Source organism: Coregonus clupeaformis, chromosome 11 (assembly GCF_020615455.1).
Source record: "Coregonus clupeaformis isolate EN_2021a chromosome 11, ASM2061545v1, whole genome shotgun sequence".
Taxonomy (NCBI): Eukaryota; Metazoa; Chordata; class Actinopteri; order Salmoniformes; family Salmonidae; genus Coregonus; species Coregonus clupeaformis.
In genome coordinates this window covers 28782499-28799483 of record NC_059202.1, presented here as the reverse complement: position 1 = coordinate 28799483, position 16985 = coordinate 28782499, and the positions used below count along the sequence as shown (strand labels likewise).

At 48.0% G+C, this 16985-nt stretch overlaps 1 protein-coding gene across 1 annotated transcript in view; it reads left to right on the top strand.

Moving 5' to 3' along the window:
* Positions 1–16985, top strand: part of LOC121537619 (sushi, nidogen and EGF-like domain-containing protein 1) — a 101058-nt gene that overhangs the window by 50213 nt on the left and 33860 nt on the right. The window contains exons 5-10 of the mRNA XM_041845203.2: positions 2004–2129; positions 3891–4004; positions 5754–5867; positions 7443–7556; positions 9116–9172; positions 9525–9632. Of these exons, the coding sequence (XP_041701137.2) occupies positions 2004–2129; positions 3891–4004; positions 5754–5867; positions 7443–7556; positions 9116–9172; positions 9525–9632 (633 nt within the window). The remainder of the gene's footprint in view (positions 1–2003; positions 2130–3890; positions 4005–5753; positions 5868–7442; positions 7557–9115; positions 9173–9524; positions 9633–16985) is intronic.

The following is a 16985-nucleotide window of genomic DNA, read 5'->3' as shown; positions in this document are numbered from 1 at the left end:
ACTAACTGTTCTATCTCTCTCCTCCTCACTAACTAACTGTTCTATCTCTCCTCCTCACTAACTGTAGGTGTTCTATCTCCCCTCACTAACTAACTGTTCTATCTCCCCTCACTAACTAACTGTTCTATCTCCCCTCACTAACTAACTGTTCTATCTCTCCTCCTCACTAACTAACTGTTCTATCTCTCTCCTCCTCACTAACTAACTGTTCTATCTCCACTCACTAACTAACTGTTCTATCTCTCCTCCTCACTAACTAACTGTTCTATCTCCCCTCACTAACTAACTGTTCTATCTCTCCTCCTCACTAACTAACTGTTCTATCTCTCTCCTCTTCACTAACTAACTGTTCTATCTCTCCTCCTCACTAACTAACTGTTCTATCTCTCCCCCTCACTAACTAACTGTTCTATCTCTCCTCCTCACTAACTAACTGTTCTATCTCTCTCCTCCTCACTAACTAACTGTTCTATCTCCACTCACTAACTAACTGTTCTATCTCTCCTCCTCACTAACTAACTGTTCTATCTCCCCTCACTAACTAACTGTTCTATCTCTCCTCCTCACTAACTAACTGTTCTATCTCCCCTCACTAACTAACTGTTCTATCTCTCCTCCTCACTAACTAACTGTTCTATCTCTCCTCCTCACTAACTAACTGTTCTATCTCCCCTCACTAACTAACTGTTCTATCTCTCCTCCTCACTAACTAACTGTTCTATCTCTCTCCTCCTCACTAACTAACTGTTCTATCTCTCCTCCTCACTAACTAACTGTTCTATCTCTCTCCTCCTCACTAACTAACTGTTCTATCTCTCCTCCTCACTAACTAACTGTTCTATCTCTCTCTCCTCACTAACTAACTGTTCTATCTCCACTCACTAACTAACTGTTCTATCTCTCCTCCTCACTAACTAACTGTTCTATCTCCCCTCACTAACTAACTGTTCTATCTCTCCTCCTCACTAACTAACTGTTTCTATCTCCCTCACTAACTAACTGTTCTATCTCTCCTCCTCACTAACTAACTGTTCTATCTCTCCTCCTCACTAACTAACTGTTCTATCTCTTCCTCACTAACTAACTGTTCTATCTCTCCTCCTCACTAACTAACTGTTCTATCTCTCCTCCTCACTAACTAACTGTTCTATCTCTCCTCCTCACTAACTGTAGGTGTTCTATCTCCCCTCACTAACTAACTGTTCTATCTCCCCTCACTAACTAACTGTTCTATCTCCCCTCACTAACTAACTGTTCTATCTCTCCTCCTCACTAACTAACTGTTCTATCTCTCTCCTCCTCACTAACTAACTGTTCTATCTCCACTCACTAACTAACTGTTCTATCTCTCCTCCTCACTAACTAACTGTTCTATCTCCCCTCACTAACTAACTGTTTCTATCTCTCTCCTCCTCACTAACTAACTTTCTATCTCCTCTCACTAACTAACTGTTCTATCTCTCCTCCTCACTAACTAACTGTTCTATCTCCCCTCACTAACTAACTGTTCTATCTCTCCTCCTCACTAACTAACTGTTCTATCTCCCCTCACTAACTAACTGTTCTATCTCTCCTCCTCACTAACTAACTGTTCTATCTCTCTCTCCTCACTAACTAACTGTTCTATCTCTCCTCCTCACTAACTAACTGTTCTATCTCTCCTCCTCACTAACTAACTGTTCTATCTCTCTCCTCCTCACTAACTAACTGTTCTATCTCTCCTCCTCACTAACTAACTGTTCTATCTCTTCTGTTCTATCTCTCCTCCTCACTAACTAACTGTTCTATCTCTCTCCTCCTCACTAACTAACTGTTCTATCTCTCCTCCTCACTAACTGTAGGTGTTCTATCTCTCCTCCTCACTAACTGTAGGTGTTCTATCTCCCCTCACTAACTAACTGTTCTATCTCCCCTCACTAACTAACTGTTCTATCTCCCCTCACTAACTAACTGTTCTATCTCTCCTCCTCACTAACTGTAGGTGTTCTATCTCTCCCCCACAGCGTCTGTGTGTCCACACCTTCGACCCTGTCTGAATGGAGGTCGCTGTATTGATGACTGCATCACCGGAAACCCTTCCTTCACCTGCTCCTGTCTAGCTGGCTTCACCGGACGACGGTGCCAGATAGGTCAGTCAGTGAACTTTGACCTTTGACCCCAGTCACTCTGCTCCACTCTGCCACACTGTTTAGAAACAACCCCTAAATCTGAGAGGATTTGATTGGTTTAAAGACATGCTCCGCAACTTTGGTGACTAGTAAGTATTTTTTTAACCTTTGGGCTTGATGTATCAATGCGTAGTTCATATATACACTACATGACCAAAGGTATGTGGACACCTGCTCATTGAACATCTCATTCCAAAAATCATGGGCATTAATATGGAGTTGGTCCCCCCTTTTGCTGCTATAACAGCCTCCACTCTTCTGGGAAGGCTTTCCACTAGATGTTCGAACATTGCTGCAGGGACTTGCTTCCATTCAGCCACAAGAGCATTAGTGATGTTGGACGATTAGGCCTTGGCTCGCAGTCGGCGTTCCAATTCATCCCAAATGATTTGGGATTCAGGAATCTTCATCACACCCCTCTCTCTGCTCTGCTCTGGGGGTAGGGGCTAGGGGTTAAGGGACTAGGGGTTAAGGGCTAGGGGTTGATTTGGGATTCAGGTATCCTGCTCTGCTCCTCTCTGCTCCATGCTCCGCTGCGCCAGGAAAGAGGATGTCAGCTTATAAAAGCTGGATTTCACCTGACCTGCCAAGGGACAACCTGATAAGATATTTCCTTTAGGCACATCTGCTTGTAATACGCATACCAGGTCACTGCTAGGTCTCTCTCCTCCTCCTGCCAGGTCTCTCTGCCACACTCCTCCTGCCAGGTCTTTCTGCAACACTCCTCCTGCCAGGTCTCTCTGCCACACTCCTCCTGCCAGGTCTCTCTGCCACACTCCTCCTACCAGGTCTCTCTGCCACACTCCTCCTGCCAGGTCTCTCTGCCACACTCCTCCTGCCAGGTCTCTCTGCCACACTCCTCCTACCAGGTCTTTCTGCAACACTCCTCTTGGACAACTCATAACCTTCTACTAAATCAGCCTGGGTTAATTCTGCCTTGTATGTGTTTATACTGCAGTCACCCTATTCATCCTCATGTATCTGTGTTTATACTGCAGTCACCCTATTCATCCTCATATATCTGTGTTTATACTGCAGTCACCCTATTCATCCTCATGTATCTGTGTTTATACTGCAGTCACCCTATTCATCCTCATGTATCTGTGTTTATACTGCAGTCACCCTATTCATCCTCATATATCTGTGTTTATACTGCAGTCACCCTATTCATCCTCATGTATCTGTGTTTATACTGCAGTCACCCTATTCATCCTCATGTATCTGTGTTTATACTGCAGTCACCCTATTCATCCTCATATATCTGTGTTTATACTGCAGTCACCCTATTCATCCTCATGTATCTGTGTTTATACTGCAGTCACCCTATTCATCCTCATGTATCTGTGTTTATACTGCAGTCACCCTATTCATCCTCATGTATCTGTGTTTATACTGCAGTCACCTATTCATCCTCATGTATCTGTGTTTATACTGCAGTCACCCTATTCATCCTCATGTATCTGTGTTTATACTGCAGTCACCCTATTCATCCTCATGTATCTGTGTTTATACTGCAGTCACCCTATTCATCCTCATGTATCTGTGTTTATACTGCAGTCACCCTATTCATCCTCATGTATCTCTGTCTCTCTCTGTCTCGCTCTCTCTCTCTGTGTGTGTGTGTGTGTGTGTGTGTGTGTGTGTGTGTGTGTGTGTGTGTGTGTGTGTGTGTGTGTGTGTGTGTGTGTGTGTGTGTGTGTGTGTGTGTGTGTGTGTGTGTAGATGTAGATGAGTGTTCGTCCTATCCCTGTCAGAACGGAGGTACCTGCTCAGACCAGGTTAATGGATTCACCTGCCAATGCCCATCTGGGTTTACAGGGACAGTCTGCCAAACGGGTACAGTACCCTCTCTTCCTCCCTCTCTCCTTGCTCTACCTTTACCCCAATCACACAACCATGTTCCACTCCCATCTCCTCTCTGGTCCTCTCTGTTCCACTCCCATCTCCTCTCTGGTCCTCTCTGTTCTACTCCCCTCTCCTCTCTGGTCCTCTCTGTTCCACTCCCATCTCCTCTCTGGTCCTCTCTGTTCCACTCCCATCTCCTCTCTGGTCCTCTCTGTTCCACTCCCATCTCCTCTCTGGTCCTCTCTGTTCCACTCCCCTCTCCTCTCTGGTCCTCTCTGTTCCACTCCCCATCTCCTCTCTGGTCCTCTCTGTTCCACTCCCCTCCCCTCTCTGGTCCTCTCTGTTCCACTCCTCTCTCCTCTCTGATCTTCTCTGTTCCACTCCTCTCTCCTCTCTGATCTTCTCTGTTCCACTCCCCTCTCCTCTCGGATCTTCTCTGTTCAACTCCCCTCTCCTCTCAGATTTTCTCTGTTCCATTCCCCTCTCCTCTCTGGTCTTTTCTGTCCCACTCTCCTCTTATATCATCTCCCTCAGTCATTCCCTGCCCCTTGTCTCTGTCCCCCCCCTCTCCTCTCCTCTCCTCTCCTCTCCTCTCCTCTCCTCTCCTCTCCTCTCTGTTCCCCCTCCTTTCTCCTCTCTGTTCCCCCTCTCTTCTCTTCTCCCCTCTCCTCTGTTCCCCTTCTTCCCCTTTTCTCTCTCTCTCCTCTCCTCTCCTCTCCTCTCCTCTCTCTCCTCTCCTCTCCTCTCCTCTCCTCTCCTCTCCTCTCCTCTCCTCTCCTCTCCTCTCCTCTCCTCTCCTCTCCTCTCCTCTCCTCTCCTCTCCTCTCCTCTCCTCTCCTCTCTGTTCCCCCTCTCTTCTCTCCTCTCTGTTCCCCCTCTCCCCCTCTCCCCCTCTTAGTCCTACCCTGTCCCCCTCCCTCTCCCTGTTCTCCCTTCTCCCCTCTCAGTCCTACCCTGTCCCCCTGTCCTCTCCCTGTTCCCCCCTTTCCCCTCTTAGTCCTACCCTGTCCCCCTCCCCTCTCCCTGTTCTCCCTTCTCCCCCTCTCAGTCCTACCCTGTCCCCCTGTCCTCTCCCTGTTCCCCCTTTCCCCTCTTAGTCCTACCCTGTCCCCCTCCCCTCTCCCTGTTCTCCCTTCTCCCCCTCTCAGTCCTACCCTGTCCCCCTCCCTCTCTCTGTCCCCCCTCTCCCCCTCTCAGTCCTACCCTGTCCCCCTCCCTCTCTCTGTCCCCCTCTCCCCTCTCAGTCCTACTCCTGTCCCCCTCCCCTCTCTCTGTCCCCCCTCTCCCCCTCTCAGTCCTACCCTGTCCCCCTCCCCTCTCTCTGTCCCCCCTCTCCCCCTCTCAGTCCTACCCTGTCCCCCTCCCCTCTCTCTGTCCCCCTCTCCCCCCTCTCAGTCCTACCCTATCCCCCTCCCCTCTCCCTGTTCCCTCTCCTCTCAGTCCTACCCTGTCCCCCTCCCTCTCCTGTTCCCCCCTCTCCCCCTCTCAGTCCTAACCTGTCCCCCTTCCCTCTCCCTGTTCCCCCCTCTCCTCCCTCCCCTCCCCTCTCCCCGTCCCGTCCCCCAGTCCGGCCTGTGGAGACATATCAAACTTCCTCTAATACCTTTCACAGCCAGCAGCACATATTTGCAGGGTGAGGGGAGTGGTGTGGCGGATATATTAATCAGCTGAGTAAATATCCCGTGTATGTGTCTATCTCTCTGTGTGTGTGTGTGTGTGTGTGTGTGTTTCTGCCTGCAGACATTGACAAGTGCAAAGACAGAGCCTGCCTCAACGGAGCGTTATGTGTACAAGGTGTCGACAATTTCACCTGCATGTGTGAGGGGGGCTACACTGGCACTCTGTGTGAGACAGGTGAGTTAGCCAAAGGGCTACACAGTCTCTCAGGAAGGGTTCGGGTGTAGGGGTTGGAGTATGGGCATCTCTCTCCCCAGGGAAACAGTCTCTCTGGTTTCTACATTACAATCATCATCAATCGGACAGATGTTACTTCATCCAGAGAGAGTTCCCATGAAGCCAAACCTGTATGGCCTGATTGATAGCTTTTAGCAGGTTACAGTTCAGCTGCAAACACATTGCGGTTGGATTATATCTGGTTGTTCTTTCTGGGGTCACAGAGTGTGCAGACCTATTAAAGTTCACGGAACTCAAACCTGTCTTCAATAGAGACATTGAGGAGTGTAGTGACTTTGGTTTCATGGTCTGTGTCCCAAAAGGCCACCCTAGGGGACACAGACCCGGTGTGACATCCTGGTCTCTCACTACATGATGGGTTATTGATGAAACAAGAAGGGGAACTGTTTGAGTCTACCTGTACTGTAGTTCCTACGTGAGAGGACTCCTTAATACGAGACACCTGGTTCAGTGTAACAGTACACCTGCTGAAAGGAGCCTCAGTTCCCTGATCCAGCTCTGGTCTTGGAGATCAACACACAAACACGCACACGCACACACACACACACACACACACACACACACACACACATATATACAAACACAGACAACACTACACGTGTTGCTCTGTTCTGTTCAGAGATGGATGGGCGAAGGCCATTAATTACTAGTCTGCATCCAAGCCGAACTGAAAAGAAAGGTCACATCCCAAATGGAACCCTGTTCTCTATGTAGTGCACTACTTTGACCTGGGCCCTGTTAATTACTATAATTATAATTACCTAATTACTCTTCACCCTAATTACTCTTCACCCTAATTACTCTTCACCCTAATTACTCTTCACCCTGCCATTGTGTCTTTTTGATATCGTAGGGAATTACACCCTACAGTACATGTCCAGTGGAAAATGATTTAACCAAGTCCAAGACCGAATACCTTCCCGGGGTTATCTTGAAAACCAGGACTGTCTTGGAAAGTTATGATTGCGTCCGGACAGGATGGATGCTTTTCCAAAAGACAACATGCGGTCTAAATTTGTGATTCACATACGTGTCAGACTGTTGACCCACACCGCTGTCTGTCAGCATACAGCTTCAACACCTTGACTGCATCCCAAACGACACCCTATTCCCTACATAGTGCACTACTTTAGACCAGAGAATGGCACCCTATTCCCTATATAGTGCACTACTTTAGACCAGAGAATGGCACCCTATTCCCTATATAGTGCACTACTTTAGACCAGAGAATGGTACCCTATTCCCTACATAGTGCACTACTTTAGACCAGAGAATGGCACCCTATTCCCTACATAGTGCACTACTTTAGACCAGAGAATGGCACCCTATTCCCTACATAGTGCATTACTTTAGACCACTATAGGGAACAGGGTGCCATTTTGGGACGTGGCAAAAACATTGAAAGAGAACCGTTACTACCTTGGAAATGTCTCTTTTCCAAAATCCTCAGTTTCCCACATAGATAACGACTGGGGATTGAATAACATGTACGTTTTGTTGTGTTTGTGGATCCAGACATGGACGAGTGTGTTTCCCAGCCCTGTCTGAATGGAGGGCAGTGTAAAGACCAGGTGAATGGTTACGCCTGCACCTGTCCTGCTGCCTTCACCGGAACACACTGCGAGACAGGTGAGCTACTGATAGAACTCTCCTTCTTCTTTAGAAGGAGTACTATTCAACTGACCCCCTGCATCCCAAATGGCACCCTATTCCCTATATAGTGCACTAATTTTTGACCAGTGCCCACAGACTGGCGTCCTGTCCAGGGGGGTGTACTTGTACATCAAGCTGCCTCACACTACAGAATCAGGAGATAGGGGCTCCTTCCCCTATGGGTCGTTCTGGCTCGGACAAGGCTTACTTACTTTCCCTTTAGGGACTAGGGTGCCATTTGGGACTCACTAACTTTGATTCTGCTAGTTTATGCCAGTTAGAGAGTAGACACACAACATTGGTCCTATGGGTCCTGGTCAAAAGTAGTGCACTATATAGGGAATAGGGTGCCATTCTCTGGTCTAAAGTAGTGCACTATATAGGGAATAGGGTGCCATTCTCTGGTCTAAAGTAGTGCACTATATAGGGAATAGGGTGCCATTCTCTGGTCTAAAGTAGTGCACTATATAGGGAATAGGGTGCCATTCTCTGGTCTAAAGTAGTGCACTATATAGGGAATAGGGTGCCATTCTCTGGTCTAAAGTAGTGCACTACATAGGGAATAGGGTGCCATTCTCTGGTCTAAAGTAGTGCACTACATAGGGAATAGGGTGCCATTCTCTGGTCTAAAGTAGTGCACTACATAGGGAATAGGGTGCCATTTGGGATGCAACCTTTACTCTGATTCTGCAAGTGAATGCCGGCTCTGCCATTTCTCTGGTTCAATTTGCATGTTTGGAACAATGGTTCGTGATATAAAATGTTACCAAAGGTGGCCGGCGAGCCCTGCTTTCTGCTCTCTGTTTTGGCTTCCTGCAATAGAACATGTTTACAACTGGGGACAGCAGGCATTAAACGAAACCTGACTAACCTCTCTCTGGGAGGATGAGACGGGGTGAGGTTGCATCCCAAATGGAATTATATTCCCTTTATAGTGCACTACTTTTGACCAGGGCCCATGGTAAGTAGTGTACTGTATACGGAATAAGGTGCAGTTTGGGAGCACCCTGAGAGCGGCTAGGAGCGCCGTGTTAGAGGCTTGAGGCGTCACTACAGACCCCCCTGGTTCGATTCCAGGCTGTAAATCACAACCGGCCGTGATTGGGAGTCCCATAGGGGCGGCGCACAATTGGCCCAGCGTCGTCCGGGTTTGGCCGGTGTAGGCCGTCATTGTAAATAAGAATTTGTTCTTAACTGACTTGCCTAGTTAAATAAAGGTTAAATAAATAAAACAAGAGTGACCTGGTGGTTTGTTGAAAGGCTTTGCGGCGTCGCCTGTTTTCAGAACCTCAGCAACCACACCGTGGTTTATTACCGTGGTAATACCGTATACCGTGGTATCATGGTTAGCTAATGGCTGAGAGCTGAGGCCTGTTCTCTGGGCTTCTCCACTAAGAGCAACACAGGGAGAAAGAAAGAGCTTCCTTTCTGTACTAATGCTGTGGCGTAGTATGTTGGCACACTATCCTTGTAACTGTCTGAACAATTCTTACAATTAGCTAGAAAGCCTCAACCTTTCGTATTTTCTTTCATAGAGTTGGTGTCGGCCCAAGTGAATTCGTCGTCTACTCCTCAAACTGAAAATCAAAAAGGTAAGAGCTGAGCTATGTGCTTGTAGGTCATTTGAATGTTGGTCATCAGAACATCTATGGTTTTGCCAGACAGAATAATTTTCCATAAGAAACGTTGAATCAGCTTGGAGTCTATTGACAGAACCACCTCTCTCAGTCAAACACAAAAGAACAGTGGACATCTTGTATGTGATAAATGTATTTCTCAGATCAGAGTTCATCATTTCCTAAGCTTTTTTTTTTAATTCCAAAAACTTGTTTAAAAGTATAGTACTTGCCTGTTCTTTATGTGTTTTGGCATCACACACTGTGTTGCCCTAGGCCAAGGTTATGGTATAAACTAAAGGAGCTGGTCCTCTTGTCTGTCTGGCAGTGTCCTGTGTGGGGGAGGGCTGTGAGAACCACCAGATCTGTGAACACACCGGCTCTGGGAGTTACAACTGCACATGTACCCAAGGATTCTATGGTGACAACTGTGAAGGTAAAGTACTGACTGAGACATACCCTGCTCTAGCTGGAGACAGTTGGACAGCAGGTATAGGTCAGAACCTTTTCTAGCAGATTCTAGCTGAAGACAGTTGGACAGCAGGTAAAGCAGTGGCGGTCAGTGACGTTTAAGATGAGGGAGGACGTTTTTTTTTTTCTCATGAGCATGGCCTTATTTCTATTACATCATATTGGATGACTGTTATTCCATTACAGAGCATACTACTGTCCTCCATTATCCAGCATTCTACTGTCCTCCATTACCCAGCATACTACTGTCCTCCATTACCCAGCATACTACTGTCCTCCATTACCCAGCATACTACTGTCCTCCATTACCCAGCATACTACTGTCCTCCATTACCCAGCATACTACTGTCCTCCATTACCCAGCATACTACTGTCCTCCATTACCCAGCATACTACTGTCCTCCATTACCCAGCATACTACTATCCTCCATTACCCAGCATACTACTGTCCTCCATTACCCAGCATACTACTGTCCTCCATTACCCAGCATACTACTGTCCTCCATTATCCAGCATTCTACTGTCCTCCATTACCCAGCATACTACTGTCCTCCATTACCCAGCATACTACTGTCCTCCATTACCCAGCACACTACTGTCCTCCATTACCCAGCATACTACTGTCCTCCATTATCCAGCATTCTACTGTCCTCCATTACCCAGCATACTACTGTACTCCATTATCCAGCATTCTACTGTCCTCCATTACCCAGCATACTACTGTCCTCCATTACCCAGCATACTACTGTCCTCCATTACAGAGCATACTACTGTCCTCCATTACCCAGCATACTACTGTCCTCCATTACCCAGCATACTACTGTCCTCCATTACCCAGCATACTACTGTCCTCCATTACAGAGCATACTACTGTCCTCCATTACCCAGCATACTACTGTCCTCCATTACCCAGCATACTACTGTCCTCCATTACCCAGCATACTACTGTCCTCCATTACCCAGCATACTACTGTCCTCCATTACCCAGCATACTACTGTCCTCCATTACCCAGCATACTACTGTCCTCCATTACCCAGCATGCTACTGTCCTCCATTACCTAGCATACTTCTGTCCTCCATTACCCAGCATACTACTGTCCTCCATTACCCAGCATACTACTGTCCTCCATTACCCAGCATGCTACTGTCCTCCATTACCCAGCATACTTCTGTCCTCCATTACCCAGCATACTACTGTCCTCCATTACCCAGCATACTTCTGTCCTCCATTACCCAGCATACTACTGTCCTCCATTACCCAGCATGCTACTGTCCTCCATTACCCAGCATACTTCTGTCCTCCATTACCCAGCATACTACTGTCCTCCATTACCCAGCATACTACTGTCCTCCATTACCCAGCATACTACTGTCCTCCATTACCCAGCATACTACTGTCCTCCATTACCCAGCATACTACTGTCCTCCATTACCCAGCATGCTACTGTCCTCCATTACCCAGCATGCTACTGTCCTCCATTACCCAGCATACTACTGTCCTCCATTACCCAGCATACTACTGTCCTCCATTACAGAGCATACTACTGTCCTCCATTACCCAGCATACTACTGTCCTCCATTACCCAGCATACTACTGTCCTCCATTACCCAGCATACTACTGTCCTCCATTACCCAGCATACTACTGTCCTCCATTACAGAGCATGCTACTGTCCTCCATTACCCAGCATACTTCTGTCCTCCATTACCCAGCATACTACTGTCGTCCATTACCCAGCATACTACTGTCCTCCATTACAGAGCATACTACTGTCCTACATTACCCAGCATACTACTGTCCTCCATTACCCAGCATACTACTGTCCTCCATTACAGAGCATACTACTGTCCTCCATTACCCAGCATACTACTGTCCTCCATTACCCAGCATACTACTGTCCTCCATTACCCAGCATACTACTGTCCTCCATTACCCAGCATGCTACTGTCCTCCATTACCCAGCATGCTACTGTCCTCCATTACCCAGCATACTTCTGTCCTCCATTACCCAGCATGCTACTGTCCTCCATTACCCAGCATACTACTGTCCTCCATTACTCAGCATACTACTGTCCTCCATTACCCAGCATACTACTGTCCTCCATTACAGAGCATACTACTGTCCTCCATTACCCAGCATACTACTGTCCTCCATTACCCAGCATACTAATGTCCTCCATTACCCAGCATACTACTGTCCTCCATTACCCAGCATACTACTGTCCTCCATTACCCAGCATACTACTGTCCTCCATTACCCAGCATACTACTGTCCTCCATTACCCAGCATACTACTGTCCTCCATTACCCAGCATACTACTATCCTCCATTACCCAGCATACTACTGTCCTCCATTACCCAGCATACTACTGTCCTCCATTACCCAGCATACTACTGTCCTCCATTACCCAGCATACATTACATTTTACATTTACGTCATTTAGCAGACGCTCTTATCCAGAGCGACTTACAGTTAGTGCATACATTATTCTTTTTTCTATTTTCATACTGGCCCCCCGTGGGAAACGAACCCACTACCCTGGCGTTGCAAACGCCATGCTCTACCAACTGAGCTACCTCCCTGCCGGCCATTCCCTCCCCTACCCTGGACGACGCTGGGCCAATTGTGCGCCGCCCCATTGGTCTCCCGGTTGCGGCCAGCTACAGCAGAGCCTGGATTTGAACCAGGATCTCTAGTGGCACAGCTAGCACTGCGATGCAGTGCCTTAGACCACTGCGCCACTCGGGAGACATACTCCGTTACCCAGCATGCTACTGTCCTCCATTACCCAGCATACTACTGTCCTCCATTACAGAGCATACTACTGTCCTACATTACCCAGCATACTACTGTCCTCCATTACCCAGCATGCTACTGTCCTCCATTACAGAGCATACTACTGTCCTCCATTACAGAGCATACTACTGTCCTCCATTACCCAGCATGCTACTGTCCTCCATTACCCAGCATACTACTCACCAATGTTCAATCACTAATGAACAAACTTGATGAACTCAGAGTGAGGATCTCCTTCCAGAGGGACATCAGATCAGAGCGAGGATCTCCTTCCAGAGGGACATCAGATCCTGCAACATACTCACATTTTCTGAGACTTTCCTCCGACATCCAAACCGATTATATACAACCATCCGGTTTTACAGTTTTTTGTTCAGATAGGCAGCGGGCTCTCTCTGAGCAAGGCTCTGCTTTATGACCAACAACACGACGATGGAAATCTACAGGAACTTGTGAGCTTCAGCTTCTGCTCCCCCGACTTGGAATACTTGGTCATCAAATTTTGTCCTTTTTACCTTCCGAGAGAGTTCTCAGGGATTTTCGCCATGGCTGTGTACATCCCGTCCCAAGCCGACACCAAAAATGCTCTCAAAGATCTTCATTGGACCCTGAACAAACTGGAGACCCCATTCCCAGAGGCAGCGTTCATTGTTGTGGGGGACTTTAACAAAAAAGTAATTTGAGAACCGTGCTCCCAAATTATTACCAACACATCGACTGTCTAACTTGCAGAAATTCTACTCTTGACCACTGCTACACGCCTTTTTCGACACAGGTGTAAGGCCCTCTCTCATCCTTCTTTCGGAAAATCCGACCGTGACTCCATCTTGCTTGTCCCCGCCTACAAACAAAGACTCAAGAGGGAAGTTTCCGGTGGTCAGGTATATACAGCGTTGGTCCGACCAATCAAAATTCACGCTCCAAGACTGTTTTTATCACGTGGACTGGAATATGTTCCTGGTCGCCTCTGGAGATAACGGATTGATACCAGCCTTGTAGGAAAACTGAAAGAGAGAAATGCTGCTTATAAAAAGGGCAAGGTGACCGGGGACAATAGTTTGGTTAAACAGTACAAATACGACCTACGCAGAGCAATCAAGATGTCAAAACACAGGTATAGGTACGAAGTGGAGGCGCAATTCAGTGGGTCAGACACAAGGCGTATGTGTCAGGGGCTCCCAACGATCACGGATTACAAAAAGAAAGCCCGCCACATCACGGGCACCAACGCCACCCTACCGGACGAGCTACAAACCTTTTTCTCAAGATTCGAGCACAACGACCCTGAGCTGCCGAGGAGAGCCCCTGATGACAACGTGGGCTACACACTCACAGTCTCCACTGAGGACGTATGGAAGTCATTCAAACGTGTTAACCCTCGCAAGGCTGCCGGCCCAGACGGCATCCCTAGCCATGCCCTCAGAGTATGTGCTGCCTGTTTTTTTACAATCTCTCCCTAGCTCAAGCTGCTATACCAACCTGCTAGATGGGGTATTGTAAGATGGCGCCGACAGATAGGGCAGCTCTGCTTCTAGCTCCTAAGCAACTTTGCAGAATTTTTGTTTTTTTGTGTGTTATTTCTTACATTATTAGCCCAGGAAATGTTTTGTTTTATTACAAACAGCCGGAAATAACTTTTGGATATCAGAGCGGCGGTACCCCACCAGCATTACGACCAGGAATACGGCTTTCCTGAATTGGATCCTTTGTTCGTACCCCCCAGGGCAATTTAACTGATTCCAGAGGCTGATCTTAAACACTGCCGGCGGAGAAGAGGTATCCGGAGTGGACTTCTAGTCCGACTCAGGAGGCGCGCACACCATCGCTTCCGAGTATATTACTCGCTAATGTTCAGTCTCTGGATAATAAAGTAGACTAGCTCAGGGCGAGAATCTCCTTCCAGAGAGACATCAGGGATTGTAACATACTCTGTTTCACGGAAACATGGCTCTCTCGGGATATACTGTCTCCGTCAGTTGGGTTCTCAGTACATCCCACAGACAGGAATAAAGAACTCTCCGGGAAGAAGAAAGGTGGGGGTGTTTGTTTCATGATTAACTACTCATGGTGTGATTGTGATAACATACAGAAACTCAAGTCCTTTTATTCACCCAACCTAGAATACCTCACAATCAAATGCCGACCCTATTACCTCCCAAGAGAATTCTCTTCGGCTATAGTCACAACCGTGTATATTCCCCCTGAAGCCGATACCACGACGGCCCTCAAAGAGCTACACTGGACTTTATGCAAACTGGAAACCACTTATCCTGAGGCCACATTTATTGTAGCTGGGGATTTTAACAAAGCAAATTTGAGGAAAATGCTACCGAAGTTCTACCAACACATTGACTGTAGCACTCGCTCTGAGAAAACATTAGACCACTGCTACTCAGCTTTTCAAAATGCCTACAAGTCCCTCCCCTGCCCTCCCTTCGTCAAATCTGATCACGACTCCATTTTGCTCCTCCCTTCCTATAGGCAGAAACTCAAACAGGAAGTACCCGTGCTAAGGACTATTCAACGCTGGTCTGACCAATTGGAATCCATGCTTCAAGATTGTTTTGATCACGCGGACTGGGATTTGTTCCGGGTAGCCTCTGAGAATAACATTGACAAATACATGGATAAGGTGACTGAGTTCATCAGAAAGTCTATAGGAGATGTTGTACCCACTGTGATTATTAAAACCTACCCAAACCAGAAACCGTGGATAGATGGCAGTATTCGCGCAAAACTGAAAGCACGAACCACCATATTTAACCATGGCAAGGTGACTGAGAATATGGCAGAGTACAAACAGTGTAGTTATTCCCTCCGTAAGGCAATCAAACAGGCAAAACGTCAGTATAGAGACAAAGTGGAGTCGCAATTCAACGGCTCAGACACGAGACGTATGTGGCAGGGTCTATAGACAATCACGGACTACAAAGGGAAAACCAGCCACGTCGCGGACACCAACGTCTTACTTCCGGACAAGCTAAACACCTTCTTCGGGATTAACACAGTGCCACCGACACGGCCCCCTACCAAGGCTTGTGGCCTCTCCTTCTCCGTGGCCGACGTGAATAAGACATTTAAGCGTGTTAACCCTCGCAAGCCTGCCGGCCCAGACGGCATCTCTAGCCGCGTCCTCATAGCATGCCCAGACCAGCTGGCTGGAGTTTTTACAGACATATTAATCTCTCCCTTTCCCAGTCTGCTGTCCCCACTTGCGTCAAGATGTCCACCATTGTTCCTGTTCCCAAGAAAGCAAAGGTAACTGAACTAAATGACTATCACCCCGTAGCACTCACTTCTGTCATCATGAAGTGCTTTGAGAGGCTAGTTAAGGATCATATCACCTCTACCTTACCTGTCACCCAAGACCTACTTAAATTTGCTTACCTCCCCAATAGATCCACAGACGATGCAATCACCATCGCACTGCACGCTGCCCTATCCCATCTGGACAAGAGGAATACCTATGTAAGAATGCTGTTCATTGACTATAGCTCAGCATTCAACACCATAGTACCCTCCAAGCTCATCATTAAGCTCGAGGCCCTGGGTCTGAATCCCGCCCTGTGCAACTGGGTCCTGGACTTCCTGACTGGCCGCCCCCAGGTGGTGAAGGTAGGAAACAACACCTCCACTTCGCTGATCCTCAACACAGGGGCCCACAAGGGTGCATTCTCAGCCCCTTCCTGTACTCCCTGTTCACCCATGACTGCGTGGCCAAGCACGCCTCCAACTCAATCATCAAGTTTGCAGACGACACAACAATAGTAGGCCTGATTACCAATAATGACGAGACAGCCTACAGGGAGGAGGTGAGGGCCCTGGGAGTGTGGTGCCAGGAAAATAGCCTCTCACTCAATGTCAACAAAACAAAGGAGCTGATCGTGGACTTCAGGAAACAGCAGAGGGAGCACGCCCCTATCCACATCGACGGGACCACAGTGGAGAAGGTGGAAAGCTTCAAGTTCCTCGGCTTACACATCACTGACAATCTGAGATGGTCCACCTACTCAGACAGTGTGGTGAAGAAGGCGCAACAGCGTCGGGCTGTATCACCGCCTGGTACGGCAACTGCACCGCCCGCAACCGCAGGGCTCTCCAGAGGGTGGTGCGGTCTGCCGAACGCATTACCGGGGGCAAACTAGACCTCCAGGACACCTAAAGCACCCTTTGTCACAGGAAGGCCAAAAAGATCATCAAGGACAACAACCACCCGAGCCACTGCCTGTTCACCTCGCTATCGTCCAGAAGGCGAGGTCAGTACAGGTGGTGCCAGTTAAACAACCTCTCCCTCAACGTCAGTCTGACGGCGTGGTGCCAGGTAAACAACCTCTCCCTCAACGTCAGCAAAACAAAGGAGCTGATTGTGGATTTCAGGAGGAACCATGCTGGACATGCCCCCATCCTCATCAACCGCTGTGGAGACGGTCAATAACATCAAATTCCTTGGCATACACATCTCAGAGGAGCCTCCCCCTATGGACATTCCACCCCTCCCCCCAACGGACTTTAACTCTGCC